The 18,634-nt window shown below is 40.7% G+C and overlaps 1 protein-coding gene across 1 annotated transcript; it reads right to left on the bottom strand.

The window, feature by feature from the left end:
• Positions 1–223: 223 nt before the first annotated feature.
• Positions 224–16,394, bottom strand: MAN1B1 (mannosidase, alpha, class 1B, member 1). The gene is made up of 12 exons (XM_009890262.1): positions 16,292–16,394; positions 15,495–15,631; positions 14,258–14,418; positions 12,411–12,520; positions 11,188–11,373; positions 9,816–9,964; positions 8,997–9,185; positions 7,465–7,655; positions 5,938–6,058; positions 2,026–2,223; positions 1,600–1,731; positions 224–694 (listed from the first exon to the last, which is right to left on the bottom strand). Exons 1-12 carry the CDS (start codon positions 16,308–16,310, stop codon positions 491–493), a joined length of 1,797 nt encoding a protein of 598 aa, XP_009888564.1. The 5' UTR covers positions 16,311–16,394; the 3' UTR covers positions 224–490.
• Positions 16,395–18,634: the final 2,240 nt, after the last annotated feature.

Below are 18,634 nucleotides of genomic sequence, written 5' to 3' on the forward strand. Positions count from 1 at the left end.
TCGTTTATTCCACTTACCACCTGAAACATTATACATTCCTATGAAGGAATGGCACTGTAACTGAGTGTTTCAGTGAATCCAGAATAAACCAGAAACCTCTATGCTTATTCCTTCTCTCCAGGGACAATCCTGTGCAGTCAGACAACTTGCTGCATTCCTGATATTTAATGAGCATTTAGTAAGACTGACATAAGTGAGTTCTGGTTCACCAGAGCCCTGTGAATGTTGTGGTCCACACTACATTGATTCTCTGAACCTCATCGTCAATACCAGGAAAACCAGCTTAGTATGGCACAGTTTGTCCATGCCAGAACAAGGGATTAGATTTAAGACTGATAGGACTTCTCCAAACCAGAGATGCCTTCCCAAAGTTTGGGGTTTTTTGTTTTAAGTCAAAAAAGGTGCAATAAAGCATCTCTCCTCAAACCCTGAAAAGTAAAGTGACTTGAAGATAAAAATGCCACCGTTGGAAGGTCTACTGACACCCAGTCTATGCTGGCACCCAGATAGGGAGTGGATGAGCTTCTGTGTTAAATACGTATTTGTCAAGGTTGATTAAGTCTATGTCATCTGAAAACAGCAGAAACATGTATTTGAGCGTTTCCCCAAGGAAGAAGCTCTCCATCTTATCTCGTGGCTCTGGATTACTGGGATTCTGGACGTTGTTAATGGAAGTATAACCGCCTGTAGGAACCTGTGCCAAAAACAAACAAACAAACAAAACCACAAACCAGAAATTTTGTATATTCCAAAAATCTAAAATAAATTATTTTCACTTAACATACACATGCACTTGGAGAAAATAAGCGCTAAGAAATAGATCAGCATGTTTTTAATTTCATACTTGGTTCTCATTTACATATAAAACATCAGTTATGCAAAAAATCTCATTGCATTTTAAAAGAAACCATGAGGATAAAATGAAGCAAAATGTCCCTTTATGCTTACTTTAAAGAGGTATCACAAAGAACATCCTATTGAAGTTTCGGGACAAACATTACAAGACAGTAACTAGTGCAAATTCTGCATTAGAGTAGGTCAAAGTACCATACCTATTCTCTTCAGAACAGATGTTAATATTTAACGACTGGCATCTAGGCCACACTTTTTTCAATGACTGGCATCTTTCACAGCATGTCAGAGTGGTATCTCCATGAGCACCATAGTCAGAATTAATACAAAACCCCCTCTATTAAAACATTAATGCCATTTTGTGGCAATTTTCCTTTTTTTTGGCAACTTCAACCAAAGGGTTCTTTCAATCCAGCCAGGTCCTTCTCAGTTTTTAAATTCTACAAAAGATCACAGCAGTGATTCTAACATCTTCCAGGAAGACAGAGAGACACTTTCGTATTCTCCATACAGCTTCTGCATTTTACTTTTTAATCAATGCAATACAAGTCGTTTCCCTGAATGTACTAAGTAGTGTTTCTCAAACGGTAAGGCACTGCCTGAATTGAATTTTTCTGTGTGTTCTTATGAATTTCCACGCATGTATTTGATGACTCTTGAAAGATAGTAGGTTTCCAAAGTTCTTGTTAGAGAGCAAGTGAGTGAATACAGGCCTGACAGAACAAGCTAATTATAGGCTGACCTTACCCGTGTGTATTTATTGAAGTTCTGCAAGATTTCCCAGCCCCAGTCTTGGTACTTCTTATCACCAGTGAATCTGTACATATAAAAAAGGCTTTCCACAGTTTCTGGTCGCAGTAAGTTGTGCCTGTCTGCAGGCTGCAAGAGAAAAAAAAAAAAAAGCAAGAATTATTCAGACAGGGAATTTCCTCGAGGACACGTGCAGGAAGAAAAATAGAGACTCCCATCTCCATCTACCCCAAAGAGTTTATTATGCATAACTCAGCTTCTAAAAACACTACAGCGGTAATTAAAAACAAAGGCTAGGGTACACCTAGAAAGTGAGACAGCAAAAGAACAAGCTGCTCCACAACAAAGCACATCACCAATATCCAGCAGAATAGAGAAACAGAAGAATCATCCCATTACAGTTCAGGCCAGCTAGCCGTTCACCTTGATTTCCACATCTTTGTGGCCCTTTTGTGCATGAAGATTGAAGTGTACGATCTCTGGACTCAGGCCTGTCTCTACTTGAGCATACATCTGGTAACAGGTTTGTATAAGGGCTTCAGCCAATTTCATATGATCAGCAGTCAATCCATTGTGAGCTCCCAGAGCCAAAGTACCAGGCAAGAAGCAAACCAAGTGATCCTGCAAGGCAAGACTACTATTACTGGGGGAAAATTACATAACAAACAAGTATCTGTGTGTGTGTGTGTGTGTGTATGTGCGCGCGCGCCTCCCTGTGTCCCTACGTATATGTCTTCTTCCACCACCACCACCCCCGCCTTCTTTCTCTTCTTCAAAATATGTTTCAGGTACTAAGAACTTGAGGATAACTTTTTAACAATCTGCAGGAGGCAGGCAGCATTATTACAGAGACACCACTAATTTGGAAAATGTACAAGACTGTGTGCTTTTATGTCAAGTTTCTGAAAAAAGGGTCTCGGGTCAGGGCAAGGAGGAAGAGAGCATCTTTTGGTTTACCAGAAGTATACATTTCGTACCAACTCATTAAGAGGGGTGGGCAGCACCACCTCAAGGATTCTCAATAGAGACATCAAAAGGGACAACATATGGGACAAACTGATCATCTGAATTTAATTTTAATCTTAAAATGGAACAGAGATGGGAGTCAGCCACAGAAAACAAAGCTTTGGAGAAGCAGGAGATGTCAGCTGAAGGAGATTTTCATCCTTCTGAAATAATCACCTTAGCATTATTGTAAGAGAGCCAACACCTGCAGAGATCATTAGATCCACTGACACAACTGGAAAACACAGATAAGTTTTCAAGCATACTTCTGCCTGAAAGCTTGCCCCTCTCCTGCAACTTTGTTATCTGGGGTAATGAAAACCTATTACCCCTCACACCTATAGAGCACCAAAGACGCAAGAGCACTATTTTTCTAGAGCCCAAGATGCAGCAGGCTCCCATTCCCACCACTAGCTCTCCTAGACTTACTCTCTTATTTACAGTCAGCTGAATGCCAAGGATACCAGGCACCTTGAACAAAACATCTTTGGTTCTTCGTGTATGTATGGAAGAGGGGCACCTGAGATGATGGTGTGACAAAGCAAGACAAAGCAGCAGCAATGAAAGGCCTGCAGGGACATTTCTTTCTTAGCTTCTACTTGCTACAGTTTGTTCAAAGGACAAGAAGAGTGGTGTTACTACAAGAACTGTGCAACATTTGTAAACGATCAAGATTAATCTGGTTAACTTTCCAAGAAAGCTCAATCGTCAAAGTCAGTTGAAGAACACATCAGAAAACAAATTGTATAAAATGCCCAAAACTCACATCCAGCAAAATTAAATTAGCAATACAAGACTGATTATCCTCCTTCAGGGGCTAATCCACCACTGATATTGTGAATGTAAGAATTACACATTAATGTCACGTATGGAATTTCAAATTATTCTTAGCATTCGGAATGAAAGTTCAGGTCTCATCAGCCAAAAACATAGTAAAAACACTCTGGTGCACAAGCAGCACCCATATGGACCTTTGAAAGCTTTGTCCAGTCCTAAAGGAAATGGTAGAGGGTGGTGAAGGTCAACATAGACACAGGAGATGAACATCCCCCGTTTTTCCAGTTGGCCAGGGTAAGGTACCTGTCAAGCCTTTCACCCAATAATAATTGATTAAACACCAAATCTGATTCCCTGGAACAGAAGCAAGAGTACTGACACATACAGAAACCTAAGGCAAATCTATCTGTCTGAATTCAATGCTGACATATCTTGGGGTGGGTGAGCCCCCTCTACCCAAAACCCAGACTCCAGTCTCACTCGCAGCAGGTTTGGAGAGCCTTTGAGAAATTCAGATGCAAGAATCACATAATGGGCAGGGTTGGAAGGGACGTCTGGAGATCATCTAGTCCAACTCCCCCTGCCAGAGCAGGGTCACCTACAGCAGTTGCACCAGATGGCACCCAGGCGGGTTTTGAATGTCTCCAGAGTGGGAGACTCCACAACCTCTCTGGGCAGCCTGTGCCAGTGCTCCACCACCCTCAAAGTAAACAAGTTCCTCCTCACGTTAAGATGGGACTTCCTTTGGTCACGTTTGTGCCTGTTACCTCTTGTCCTGTCACTGGGCACCACTGAAAAAAAGGTGTTCCCATCCCCCTGGCACCCTCCCTTTAAGGATTTATAAGCATTGATAAGATCCCCTCTCAGTCTTCTCTTCTCTAGACTAAAAAGGCCCAAGTCTCTCAGCCTTTCCTCATAAGAGAGATGTTCCAATCCCCTAATCATCTTTGTAGCCCTTTGCTGGACCTTCTCCAGCAGTTCCCTGTCCTACTTGAACCGGGGAGCTCAGAACTGGACACAGTACTCCAGACGTGGCCTCACCAGGGCAGAGCAGAGGGGAAAGATGACCTTCCTTGACCTGTTGGCCACACTCTGCTTGATGCACCCCAGGATGCCATTGGCCGCCTTGGCTACCAGGGCACATTGCTGGCTCATGGTCATCCTGTTGTCCACCAGGATTCCCAGGTCCCTTTCCACAGAGCTGCTCTCCAGGAGGTCAGCCCCCAACCTGTACTGATGCATGGGGTTATTCCTCGCCAGGTGCTGGACCCTACACTTGCCCTTGTTGAATTTCATAAGGTTTCTTTCTGCCCAGCACATACTGAAAACAAGAACTGAACATCTCAAAAATGCTACATCAAGTAACCAAACAAGTCAAAGAATTCACTAAGGCTCACTTCAGGTATTGAAAAAGCATGCATAAGGCTACACATACATTAATAATATATGTGGGAGGGACTCTCTATCAGGGAGTGGAGTGATAGCACGAGGGGGAATGGTTTTAAACTGGAAGAGAGGAGGTTTAGGTTAAATATCTGGAAGAAATTCTCTGAGGGTGATGAGCCCCTGGCCCAGGTTGCCCAGAGAAGCTGTGGCTGCCCCATCCCTGGAGGTGTTCAAGGCCAGGCTGGATGGGGCTTGAAGCAACCTGGGCTGGTGGGAGGCATCCCTTGCCCAGGGCAGGGGGTGGAACTGTATGATCTTCAAGGTCCCTTCCAACCCAAACCATTCTATGATAATACACCACTCATCAAAAAAAAAAAAAAAAAAGGTGCCCCAGGTGCCCCACACACACTTGCATGAGATACGTAACTGAAACTGAAAGATCTCAAAATGCATGTTAAAGAGTATGAATACACAAGAACAGGGAGTTCAGGGAGTTAAGATCAATCAATTTCCCCTACAGTGAATAGCATACTGCTTTATTCACTAACCCTACATGTAGGAAAAGAAACAGACAGCACCCTCCAAAATTACCAGCTTTGTTTTTGTAGACCCAGTAACATAATTATGTCACCTGCTTCTTTTGATGGTAAGTCTGAAAAGCCAGGTGTGCAAGTGTCCACATATATTTTTTGAATTATGTAAAATAAATAATACATAAAATAGGCACTGCCTCAACAGTTTCAGGCAGTGGAATATTATGACCAAAACAATTAAAAAAAAAAAAAAAAAAAAGAGAGAGAAAGAAAATTGACTCCAGCACCAAAATGTTCAGTCTTACAGGAACATAAATGGATTTACTGGAGTGAAGGCTCCTGGTTTGCACTGGTGACTAGTATCTACAAACTAGTTACTCAGTACTGCCATCACCCTGGCTATATACAGAGTCTTGGCTTTTTCAGTTTTGTTTTTTTGTTGTTGTTTGTTTTACTGGGGTTTGTTGTTGGTTTGATTATTTTTTTTTTCTTTGGAGGGGGGAAGGGGGAGAGACAGCACAGAAGCTTTCCATTTGCCTGTCCAGATGTTTTGGGGTTTTTTTTGGTGGTGGTTTTTCCGTTTTCTTTTGTTGCTGTTTTTTTTTTTTTTTTTAAATGTAGTTATACTTCTTACCATCTTGGCACTGAAATGGCCATGAGCAAGCTCTCCTACAAAAGTAAGCTTCTTGGGTTGTGATGTCTGAAGAAGATGCTTTTTCACTCCTTCTATGGCTCTCATATAGTCTTCCAATAGTCTGTGAATTAAAATCATTCCCAGTTAGCTCACATACATGCAGTAAGAAAACTAGCTGATGTTCAGTACAATCCTTTTGGAGATTGTTATTTCAGTCTAACGAACAATATTTAACCAAATGTGAAACGTAACAAAAATACCTCAGTTTCCATCAACTGGACATTAATTAATTATCGCTACCATGTAGTAGTATTTGGTTTCCTATTCAAGTATTAAAGAAAACATACCCCCAGCTCTTGTTTCTAGGTAGTAAGGAGTTTTATTTCAGGAATACTTAGAAGTACAGTAATTCAAATCACAGCAAATATAGGCTGGTAAGGACTTCTTGCAGGTCTCTACTTCAACCCTATGCTCTGAAGCAGATTCAATTAGATCAGGTTGCCTGAGGGCTTATCTGAGCAATTTTTCAGTAACTCCATCCAAAGATGTGGTATTACCTCCATCCAAAGATGGAGATTCAATGACCTTGAGCAATCTCTTCCAATGTTTGACCACTCTCATTGCGAAACATTGTTTCACAGTATTTAATTGGAAATTCCCTTGTTTCAGTGTACTTTTAGGTGGAAAAAAACCCCGCTGAATAATTCCTTTTTGAGGCTCACAAAATGCCATCGTTTATGGTCCTAAAGACAATGGCTCTCTATTTACAGTGAGGTATGGCTTGGAAATAGCAGCAATGCAAACTTCCTTTGTAGAGATGCACCCGATCTGATATAAAGAAATGCCTCAGAGAGGCACGTTGTCACTCTATGCATTAAACCGCTTGACGTGAACAGGTCCAACATAACCAGCTTGTAAGCAGAAAAAAACTGCTTGGATTTTTTGTCTTGTTTTAGAGGAAACCTTCTTTGCCAACATCTCTAATTCCTCTGCTCCTTGCAAACATTCTCTTCCACTTAACCAGTGCAGATAAGAGAAACATAAGAGACCTAAAGCAAAGTTTACACAAACGTCAAACTTCAGTCTCTCTAAGAAAAATTATTCCTTATGAACTAAATCTCCCACCTCAACCATCTTCTGGGATTCACCTTTCCCTAACAAACCCAGAGAAAACGCAGACATCAATGGTGAAATGAAGTATCATCAGTATTTCAGAAGCGTCTAATTTTGCTCCTTATCTACTGCAAAGACTTAATTCTCTTCTGTCTGTAACACTCCTCCCATCTGATGTGCTGAGGAAGAAAAGTTTTCTGAGGAGGAGAAGTTTCGAGACTAACCCTAACTCTCATGCTGGTTTTACATCATGTTACCACAGGTCACTCTTGCTTGCCTAGCTTGCTTTTATTGCAGTGGTATTTTCAGTGCACTGTTGGGCACACACATTATTTTTCTTTAAGCAGCAAACTACAACAAAGTTTTACAGCTCACATAATTCTCACATTGATATGAGAAGTGGAAAGAACTTACTCATTTTCTTTTTTCCCACCCTGAATCCATTGCTTGAGCAAATACTCATAGTAGCTGTCAGCTCTGGCTCCCAGAGTATAGACACCCAAGTGAGTGAACTGCCCGCTATTGGTGTTTATGAACATAGGCACTAGTCCATCATTTTTTCCTGAGAGGGTGTGAACATGCTTCATCACCTCATCTACAGCTTTCTAAGAGAAAGAAAACAGCAAACATAAATTACAGGTATAAATGATGCACAAAACTGTGGTTACTAAGTTCAGGTCAATAACAAATCCTTAACTATTCTTCCTCAAATGAGCAGCAGGGACATCAAGTTCAGCTCATGCATTATATTAAATACAGGACTTCAAACTTTCTGACTCTTAAAACTGATGTTCTGGGTATATTTAAGTACTCTGAAATAATTATAACTATTTCCTTTCCTTCAATTAAGCCCACTCAAAAGCCGGTTCTATGGCAGGGGACCATGAGCTGACTTACTCATATTTGCAAAGTAGAAGTCCAGCTAAAATAACAACTACACGAATCATGCAATAGCTAAAAATTCATTATTTAACCACACTCTTCAAAACTTCAGCTGTGGGCCCAGCTTAAAACAATAAAACAGCATCGCCAAACAAAAAGAAGAGTGGAAAATACTTTTTTCTCTGGAATTATTTTTTTTCAACTAACTTTTCCTTATGCCGTGACCTGCTGTTGGACCCTTATCTAGCGAGTCACATTTCAGTTCCTTGGATGGCAACATCAAGGTTTTGTTCTTTGCATTTAGATAATGGCATCAAGAAACCACGCTGTCCTGGTTCCGGCAGGGTGCAGGGGGCAGGTATTCCATACCACGTGACCCATGCCCAAGCTATAAGAGGAGCTAGCAGGGGCGAGGAGAGAAGTCACTACTTGGGGGTGGGCTGCGGCAATGCGGGTCAGGTCGGTCCGCTTCACGGTGGTACTGTAATTGCGTTTTCATCTCCCCTTTTGCTGTTCTGTTACACTGCATTATTTTAACCCATGAGTTTTGCCCTGTCGATTTCTTTTTCCACGGCTGTGGGAGCTGCACGAGCAGCTGTGGTTCTTTGTTGCTGGCTGAAGCCAAACCACAACACACACACAGCATTCTAACAACATAAAGCAAGGCACAGTTTCACAGTCCCCTGTTTAACTTAGTATTTTTTCAAAATCTGGTAATAGTGTCAAACAAAAATGTCAATGATAAAAACTGGGGGCGCTGGGGGAGAGTGGGGGTGGTGTTTGGTTTGGCTTTGTTGTGGTTTGGTTTAGCTGTTTGTTTGGGTTTTTTTGAAATCAAAAGCTGTTTCTGAGGGAGAGAAATAATTACTCACCTTCACTACTGCTTTTTGGTATTTAAGAAAATAATTGGAATTACTTTGTTTCTTTTCCTTCCCTCATCTAGAGTTTCACAACTCATGTAATGCGACTTAGAGACTAGAGAGACCACACCAATTGATAGAGAGTCAGTGGTGCTGCTGCAGAGAGGTGGAAAAAGAGAAAAACATCGACTGATTCTGCAATACCTGGAATTTCTCATCCCCAGTGAGACGAGAGAGCTCCCTAAACTCCAGCTGAATACTGGTCACCTCTGCCACAGTGCTGTCAGATGTCCAACGAGGTGGATGTGCAGTGCCCCGGCCAATGTTGACATCAGAATATGGTATCTTGGAGGGGGTCTTGAATGCTGGCATAAGCCTGTTCCCAATGTCTTTCTAAAGAAAACCCAAGAGCACAGGACAAAACAACAGACAAAACAAAAAATAAATATATACACACACGCACAGCCTTTTAAATTTTCTTTCACCAAGCAAACAGAAAAAGAGAATAGTTTTAGCTTAGTCTTAGATGGTGCGAGAAAGCTAAGGGTCATGGATTTATATAAAATAATGAGTACAAGTTTCTACTTTGTTCCTAGTATTGCATGCCTCACTAGAGTCTGCAGTCCCTATGCAACATGATGTAATTCCGAAGTCATTGACTGCATCTAGCTAATCTTCAGAGGTGGCTGATGCTGTTAAGATACATAGAACGGGCGATAAAATAGAACTATTACTCTTTGCCAACGATTTATTTCCTCTTTTGTTTCATGAACTTTATTATGGTTAGCTCTTCATCAACAGAGGAACAGACATATAAGAATACCTGATAAAACCCAGCACGACTCTGAGGTTATCCACAGAGCAAACAAAGGTGCAGGCTTAAAAGATTAATGGTAAATCCCTTTCCCACCACTTTAAGTATGGAGCTGTTAAAAAGCATCAACATTTAACTCTCTGATGGATCTTCCCTCAACTTTGTTCAATATGGAATACATAATCCAGGTTCATTTGTAAGACACTCACAGCTTTTTCCAGGAAGAGGCTATCTCCAGAGAGATGGTAGGTGCTCAGCAAGCCCCCCAGGATACGAATAGTGCTCTCAAAGAGGTTCACATCCACGTTTTTATCAAATACTAAACTGTTTGCTACCCATTTTCTTGCTTCTTCAAACTCTGCAAAGTATAACAGAAAAGGTAAGGTCCTCTTTCACAGAAGCCTTAGCATTCATCAGCTTGTAAGAAAGACTGGCAACCTCAAACCATGGTAAATCCCTTTCCCACCACTTTAAGTATGGAGCTGTTAAAAAGCATCAACATTTAACTCTCTGATGGCAACCTCAAACAGAACTTTCATTTATATAACATTTGTTATTCAGAAGAAACCCCAGGAGCTTTCCAAAGGAATCAGCAAAAGAACTGCTATAAAATATGAAGAAGGCTTCACCAAAAACCCATTTTCAACACATCTAAATTATTAATAATTTTTTTAAAAGCTCTATGCAGTTCATAAATATTTTTTTATGAAAAAATGCACGGCACATCAACTTCATGAAACTTCAAGATAACTTGCTCAGGCCTAGAGCTGCAAACACACGATACGGAGCTTTCATCTGACTTAATTCTTTCATGGTTCTGTCTCTTCTACCTTTGAAGTTTGTGTTAAATACCGACTGTTTATTGTCCCCTTATTAGCAGCTCTGTTCTTCCTATCTTGACACAAAAAACAGCATGATTGCTAAATTTTTTACAAAAGCATCTATCTACCAAGGTTAAAAAGATACAGTTCCAGAAATTTTTAAATACCACTAAAAAAACCCCCACATAACAAAAAAAAAAAACCCACACCACAAAACCAAAAAAACACACCCCCAAACACTGAAATACTGATTAAATGAGGGTTTTTTGCAACAGAAATGCAGAATTTTTGGCTTAGTTTTGGTTAGCCTGGAGGTTTCAGGCTAACTACACAAGACTGATGGGTAGAAAGCCTACAGTAGCTATATAATGGCACAAAGATAGCCCTAGGGTTTTAGTACAGAAACAAAAATCAGGAAGCTTATTAATATGTTCCTCGGTTTCTAGTAGATATATACACTGTTACATGTAACAGCAGAGTATTTTTTTTCCTGGCTCAAAATTGTATCCAAGAAAAATGCTGTCTTTTAATACTAGTTGGGGGATTCTAATATTTATTTTTATACATATTATTTATATATATACACACACACATATATATACACACATATATATGTGAGGGCATATTTGCCCTCACACGAAAACTAGTTGTTGGCCACACGTAATAAATGCTCCCCTCAAAGAACACCAAACATGTACTGCCTGAATAGAAAATAAAGAATTATTTTAGAGGGAAAAAACGGCAGAGGAAAGAAAATTACCTTCTTTTAAACCTAAAATCCACATGGTATCCAAGGCATCAATTAAGGTAAGCCCAAGTCCAAACCACTCGCTGTAGGACTTGGACAAAGGCTTCAGCTCATCATGACCCCAGGCAAAATCCTTGTATCCTTTCCATGCATGGCGGAATGCTTCTATCACAGCCGTCTGACGTTCATTTATGGGCACTGTGAAAGGAAACAGCACCTTGCTCAAGACTTCTGCAGGGGAGTTATGCAGCTATACCAAACACCATTTTGCTGCATTCTACCCAAAATAAACTTTCTTCCAGCTAAATGATCAGTGTAATGGAAAAAACATCCTCAGATTCTTTTCAGTACAGCCTTTCCTCTGTGGAATAATCAGTTAGTGTTTCTGGACAGCAATTCAACCAGGTGGAAACAGAGATCTCTCCCCGGTAAAGAAAAAAGTCGCTTCTGCAAACAAAACATTAAAATAATCACATGCACAGTGTTAGATGAGTATCACTAAAGCTCAAAGACCTGAAAGTCAGGAAATACCAGAATCAAGATTGCTCAAATCAACTGTAATTCAGCTGCTGAATACCTATGCTTAACAATACAATCCTTGGCTAATTTACTACATACAATTTTTTTCCTTCATATTCCCCGTCTTATTCATTGCTTTCTGCTAAATTTAAAATCAGTTATACAAAATGATTTCTCTTGAACTTTTCACTTAATACAAAAAAGGAAGAAAATTTACATTTTCCCTCTTGTCTTTCTCCGTGGTTCTACTGAAATTTTTGCTTGCAATTTGCCGTAAAGTTGAGCTTATGTTACACATCCAACACGAAAAAATTCAAGCCCATTAGCTGAAACTTTGCAATGAGCTGGAAGGAACAGCACATTCAACATGCACTCTGCAACCCACTGACATAGACCCTGGCCATTACAGCCACAGCAAACAGCTTCTGCCATGGCATTGTACAAATCAGGTAAGTTTTACTTATGCATCAGAATATTCTTTATTCAATACTGAAAACTGAGACTGAAATTCAATCAAAATTCTGAAGGCTAATAAGCATGAAGGCTGTCATGGTGGACACTGAAAGGCTTGGATGTTCTAAGCAAATAATCTTTCCTACACTTTTTGTTTCCTTTAATTAAAATAAATAAATAAAGTACATGTGTGCAGGAAGGAATTGCACAATTTCAACCATAAAAGTGAACAGAAATAAAGGTATCATTAACTGTACTTTTACCTGGTTCCTTCTGGTCTTCAGCTTCCACAGATGAAGGTTTTTCTGATTCCTTTATTTTACTAGATGGAGGTTCAGTGTTTTGGTCAGGTTCTATCACTGCTCCTCTCCAGCTACAAACACAAAGGATCATAGTTAAGACTTAATTTGATCACAGAAAGTCATGCAAATGAATGAGACTTATCCCTGCATTTCCTTTTTCTCGCAATACTTTGATAAAACAGGAGTTGGATTTTATATCAAGGATCAAAATAACTATGTTGTCCACTAGATAATTTTTCTGTTCAAAAAGAGCACTTTGCAACAGAGAAATTTTAATGGATTGAGAAATGTATCTTACAGGCTTTTGCAATTTCGTTAAATATCTTGGCAATGGAATTTAACAAAGAACTTCTAAAAATAACTAAACTACCTGAGAACACTGTATTTATTAGAAGTATTTTGTTATCTAATAGTTCTGAAATGATCATAGGAGCCACTAACACTAAATAGTGCCACACAAATGACAATCATTTAAAAATCATGAAGGAGCACAAAGGACGAGCCACTTAAAGTACCTGCTTTTCTACCAAGGGGTTCACAAGCCTTCCCTACCACCACAGGTGTATAAATCAGTTTTTACAGGTTTTTATTAAGAATCTCCTGAAGGAGAACTCTTTTCAGAATGGACTTCAAGTCAAGCCAAGTTCATATCAAGATCAAACAATCTCGACCATGCTGTTTAATGTATAGATACATCACCTTTGAGTTCATTATATGCCTCCTATTGGAACCAGGCTAATAGGACCTTTAAAGTTTATATCGTTTACAGTCAGCATACCTTATTACTTACATAAATCCCAGTATTTCATTTCTTACTTTCATTTTTTAAATTTGTAACTAGTCTTCACTATGCTTTCATTGCTCTCCTAAGTTTTCTTGTTACCACCCATTTAATTCTACGAGTTAGAGCGTAAGTGGAAGCACAGGAATAAAAAACTTCAAGTCATTCTGAGAGATTTCAGATAATACCAACAGCCAAAAGGCAGGCACAGTTCTGATGCTATGATCAGCTCAGCTATGTTGATGCCGAAAAGACACAAACATATAAAAGAAAACAAGCCTACTGTTCCAAATCTTAAGAACCTCTGCTGAACTTGTAGCAGTCTTCTCTGTATCCAAGTTACCTCCCTTCAGTTATTCCCAAATCAAAATATTCCAATCAACAATATCTTAGGGAATAACTTTGTATAAATATAATCACAGCAGCATAAACCCTCTCTAAAAGACACTACTATATTTGCATAAGGGGTCTTTGAACTGTATCATTAACCTTTTATAAGAAAGGAGTAAGCATATCTTGTACAGTTATATGCACACAGCTACATACACGTCTACGGCTTCTGCCAGTTCAGCTTGGGCTTACTGTGTTTCATGGCATCGCACCCCAACACTGACACTGGTATAACTTTCCACATCTGGCCCAGGACAAAGACACTTGTGACAGTATTAGTGTATTGATACTGGTACATTAATATTTACTGCAAAACAAACAGCAGAAACCTGCAGACACTGAGAATTCTCCTGAGCATTAAGAGTGTCTAAGCATATTAGAAATACAGACAGCCTTGTAGGGCTCCAAATCCTCTGCAGTTCTTTGATGCAAACAGTAAAAACAGAAAAGCTACACATTCCCCGAAATTAAATAAATTTCCTAGCAATATCAACAGCTGTCAGGCCAGACCTGAAAACAAATATATGCAAGGAAAGAAATCAACCTCAGACACAGACAACAAAAAGCCTTTCCAATTTTCACTCCAACGTGCAATGGATCTCGGGGCGGAGCACTAATTTGACAGAAATATTTCTACCTGATAATGGATTTCTCCGTTTTCTCTTCTTTATCAGCCTGGACCAGCTCTTCTACAACCCTGCTGGTATCTTGTCGGGTCTTCAGCCTCACATCCCTCCGTGGTGCCTTGATATGAAGATTTGAAGGACCACGCCGAACATGAGGAGGTTTTGGCGGCTTCTGAGAAAAATAAAGGAAAAAAAACATGCCTGGTATGTTGCAGAGATGGTAAAATTTCAACCCATAAATCAACAGCACTCCAGTGATAATCATAACTTCAGATAAATCTTATTTTGATATTGTATCAGTATGCAAGTTCTGCCCTGAATGGAAAGTATGCTACAAACCTTGGGTTTTTGTTTGCTTTAAACCTTTCGTAAAGTTATCCAGTTTTTAAGTTGACACTGATAAATTACTTTTAAACTACCTCTAGTGCTACCAGATTTTAATTTAACACAAGGCACTGCCAAAGGACTGTAAAGATATTTGATTCCATTTTACTAGACACAGCAAATTTTTATTAGAATTAGCAAAAAAGCACACACAAAAAAAGCTTATACAATGCCAGTGTTAAATAATACCAAGAATTACTCTACAGTAATGCAGTTACACATTTGTACACAATGACAGAAAGATTTAATACAAAATTTTGTATTCATTAACTGGAAATCTGAGGTAAATACACGAAGAGCAACACATGCATACACACAGTAACCAGTATTCCTCTACTCCACTAATCCACACAGTCAGTTCATGTTTTTTCCCCTGTTGCATCCCCCACAAATGTAACCCTTCAAAATCTACTAACTTCTGTTCTGTTTGCTGCTATTTTTCAAGCTACCAGAAAAGCTACTCCAATTCAGTGTGACACTGGCCGTATCCTTCATCTCATATTCAGCCATGGCTCTATTTAGGCTCCTCATAACAGCAAGACTGGTGTCCAGAGTACTCCAAGTCCAAACAAATTAATCATTGCAGGAAAGTAAAGCCTCAAGTAAGAGGTCACGAGGACCTAAAGTCCTGGCACTCCTAGGTATACCAGTGATTAAGAAATAGTATACTAAACACTTAAATAAAAAAGGTAAAGCCAAGAAATACTATACCAAAGCCCTTCCTGAGGAGAGCATTCCACCCAGAGCAGACTTCTATTGCAAGTTTTAATTCCTTTCTCCTCAACAACTGTTGCAACCAAGCGCTATTTGCAGCTTTCACAAACTCTTTGGTAGTTTTATAAAACTTATTTCTTCTCATAGTACCTGCGGTGAAAGCTCTGGGTCATCTCCAAGGTTGGCATCTGCTTTCTGGGGTGCTGGTAGTACAGCTGGATTTGCCAGCTTTAATCCAGGAATTTCTGGTTCTGTTCTCTGATCATCCAATGATTTGTTTGTTAGACCTAGACACACAAAGCTGCTCAGCACAAGGAATCAACAGTTGAGGCTCCAGCTAGAAATTTATAACAGTTTTCTGCATTCATATACTAGATGCATCTCCAAATTGTGTTTCCATTCACAAAACACTGATAAACACACACTAACTCTTAGACAGAAAGTGCCTTTTCACATTAACACTCTCCCTAACATACAAGGTGGCTGCTAGAAGGAACATACATTTTTAAAATTGCTATTATTTTAGCTTCTCCATACAGACAGTAAGGTAATATCAAAAGTCAGTGTGCCTTCATATTGTAGAAAAGCTTGGAATTTCTAATCTGATGGACAATCAAAACCAAGAGAGGATTATTTTATTCAACTGTTTAGGTTTGGGTTACCAGTATCTACATACAAACGTAATAAAAAACCCGACAGCCTCCAAATCTTGATTGACTAAAGCAAAATGTTGCTCTAGTCAAGATAAATAAAAGGCATATGAAAAATATTTCTAATTAAGCAGAAACAAGTCATTGAAACATGTCCCATCAAATCACCTCAGAACTGCGCTTTAATGGACACACCCAATCATTGTCAATAAAAATTAAAACTAGTTATAAGAACTACGACAATCTCTTAAATATAACAGCAAATTCCAGTAACTCTGAGCTATATAGAACACATACTTTTCCACGGTTCCCCCATGCTTGTGTACGAAATGACTCCACAGACTGCCAAGAAGGCAAACAGGAAGAGAATTACGCTCCGCTGTAGTCGAGACAGCTGCTTCCATTTCTTTAGGAGAGAAAATAAGTAAGAGGAAGAACATTTAGCATGACATTAAGAGTCTACTCAGTCAAAAATAAACTCTTACCGGTTCATTCAGAGCAAGAAACACAGAACTGAGTAAGTTTAATTTTACCCTTTGTTTCCAACTGCAGACATCCATTGCTTATTTCCTTTGAAGACAGAGAAAATAGAAATATGACATACAAGCATATGGCACAGCAGGCTCAGAGAAACATCAGAGCCACTTGCTTCAAGAACCTCAGAGACTGCCAAGTGCTGAGATTCCCAAAGAGAATCACAACCTTTGCTGGCTGACCTGTGCATCTGCCCAGATGTCAGCTGGGAAATAAGCCAAAACCCTCTTTCCTCCCTTCTGGGTGGGGAAGCACTGCAGATCACACATGCAAAATAAGAAACAGAAGAAAGTGGCAGAAAAACTAAAAATGTTACTGCAGCAAAGAAGAAAGGCCCAAAACAAGCTCAAAAAACAAGGCTCAAAACCAGCCATTGGACAAGAAAAGCCAGGCATCCTGCCTCTGACAAACACATGTGGAACTGTCACACAGAACAGGTCCCGCCGCCACACATACAGTCACCGACCCACAGCAACATGAAAATTAAGTAAACCAACAGAACAATGACCAAGACAAAAAAGCACAATGTTTCCAAATTTAGTCCTGGGCAAAAATGTGTTTTTAAAACTGCAGTATATACAACGAGAATCACTAAAAGTCAGACAGCACATGCTATATTAGCCTGAGAGAGAAGCTTCCTCCATTTAGAAAAAGAGCAGTTGGAGTTAAATATTAACTGCTAAACTACCACTTTGCTAGTTTTCTAACTAAGTTTTCTAGTTTTTTTAGTCCTACCAAAATTCACCAGAGCAGCATTTTGCTTCTAGTTACTTGTTTGAGCAAACAAAGAGGGCACTTCAGTGCTAATGCTACACTTAGGAACAACCTGCAGTTTCCTACAAACCATTCTACGCCCCACAGCACTTTCCACAGTCCTCATGTCTTAACAACCAGTGGCTGCAAATGTTTCAGTGAAGAACTGTCAATGTGCTCGCATCACCGAGCCCCAGCACACAGTTTGTGTTTTCCTCTCACACTGCTGACATTAATCCTGTACACCCTTCCCTACGCACACTGCAAGGTGCTGATCCCACCCCTTCACCTTCGGCTCTACCTGCACAGCCAACTGCATCATCATCTCCCAGTTGCAGAAGGACGCTCAAAACCCAGCAGCCCTGTGTTTCCTCACGGTAGGATGGGAAGAGGCATTAACTGTAGTGTCTTGGGATGGGCAGGGATGAGGCACAAGAACACAAGGGCATTCACCACCATATTACTTTTTTTTTTTTTTCTGACAATGAATAAGGATAAAATGAAGGGTGAAACATCTTACGCCCTGTCCCCACATTTCCCTATCCGTTAATAAGAGAGAAGCTGCCATACTGTGTCCCTAAACAAGTTCTTCATATGCTTCATCTGTCCACCTGTAAAGCCTCTATAGGTGGCTATACATCATCTCCCACCTGCAACAAGGGTTATCTTGTCTCTGTGACTCACACTTTCCCACCCTGCCTCTCCAGCCCAAGACTCCCACCCCGAGTAAAGCTGCCTGCTCACTCCCTATCTCCAAGCAGACACAAAGGTCACTTCCACACAGCTCTGCCAGAGACCCCTCTTCTCACACTCAGCCTTCCCACAGAAAGCAGAACCATTCCCTTTGCTCTCCTGGGGCAGGGGACAGGGTTCCCCCTTCAAGCCCTAAAATATGGGAAAGGCACTAAGACCAAATCTCACCCCCCTGCCCTCCTACCTAGAGAGCACAGTGTTACACCCAAAATACCCAATAGCAGAGGTCAGGATTCCCCTCAAATGCACATCGCATCCCCCCGCCCCAGCTTTGTTCACAAAATTAAGATATGACTTGGAGCACCCTCAAGCAGCCTGCGCTCCACAAACCCCTACCAGGTGAGGGAGCTGCCACCCGAACGCTGCCGAGAGCGGAGCTCCCAGCCCTGGGCCACCATTCCCCAAGGCCAGGGCATCCCCATCGGCAAGAGCCCACAGCTTCGGCCCCCTCCCCAGCTCGGAACGGGGGGTGCCGATCCCGGACCCCAACACACATTCCAGCTGCACCCAGGCCCAGGGCCACCCCTTACTGCCCACTACCGGCCCAAGAGCACTCCCTCATTGCCAGGGACCCCCGCAGCCGGCTCGGGGGTACCCCTC

This window comes from Charadrius vociferus, unplaced genomic scaffold, assembly GCF_000708025.1.
Source record: "Charadrius vociferus isolate BGI_N301 unplaced genomic scaffold, ASM70802v2 scaffold398, whole genome shotgun sequence".
Classification (NCBI taxonomy): Eukaryota; Metazoa; Chordata; class Aves; order Charadriiformes; family Charadriidae; genus Charadrius; species Charadrius vociferus.

Bases quoted from the DNA above. Each gene is read 5' to 3' on its own strand.
- MAN1B1 (XM_009890262.1), bottom strand. The intron at 9,965-11,187 runs GTAATTTTCTTT...TATACTTTGCAG, and splicing joins GATTTTAGGTTTAAAAGAAG to AGTTTGAAGAAGCAAGAAAA. The intron at 695-1,599 runs GTAAGGTCAGCC...TTTTTGGCACAG, and splicing joins ACTTCAATAAATACACACGG to GTTCCTACAGGCGGTTATAC.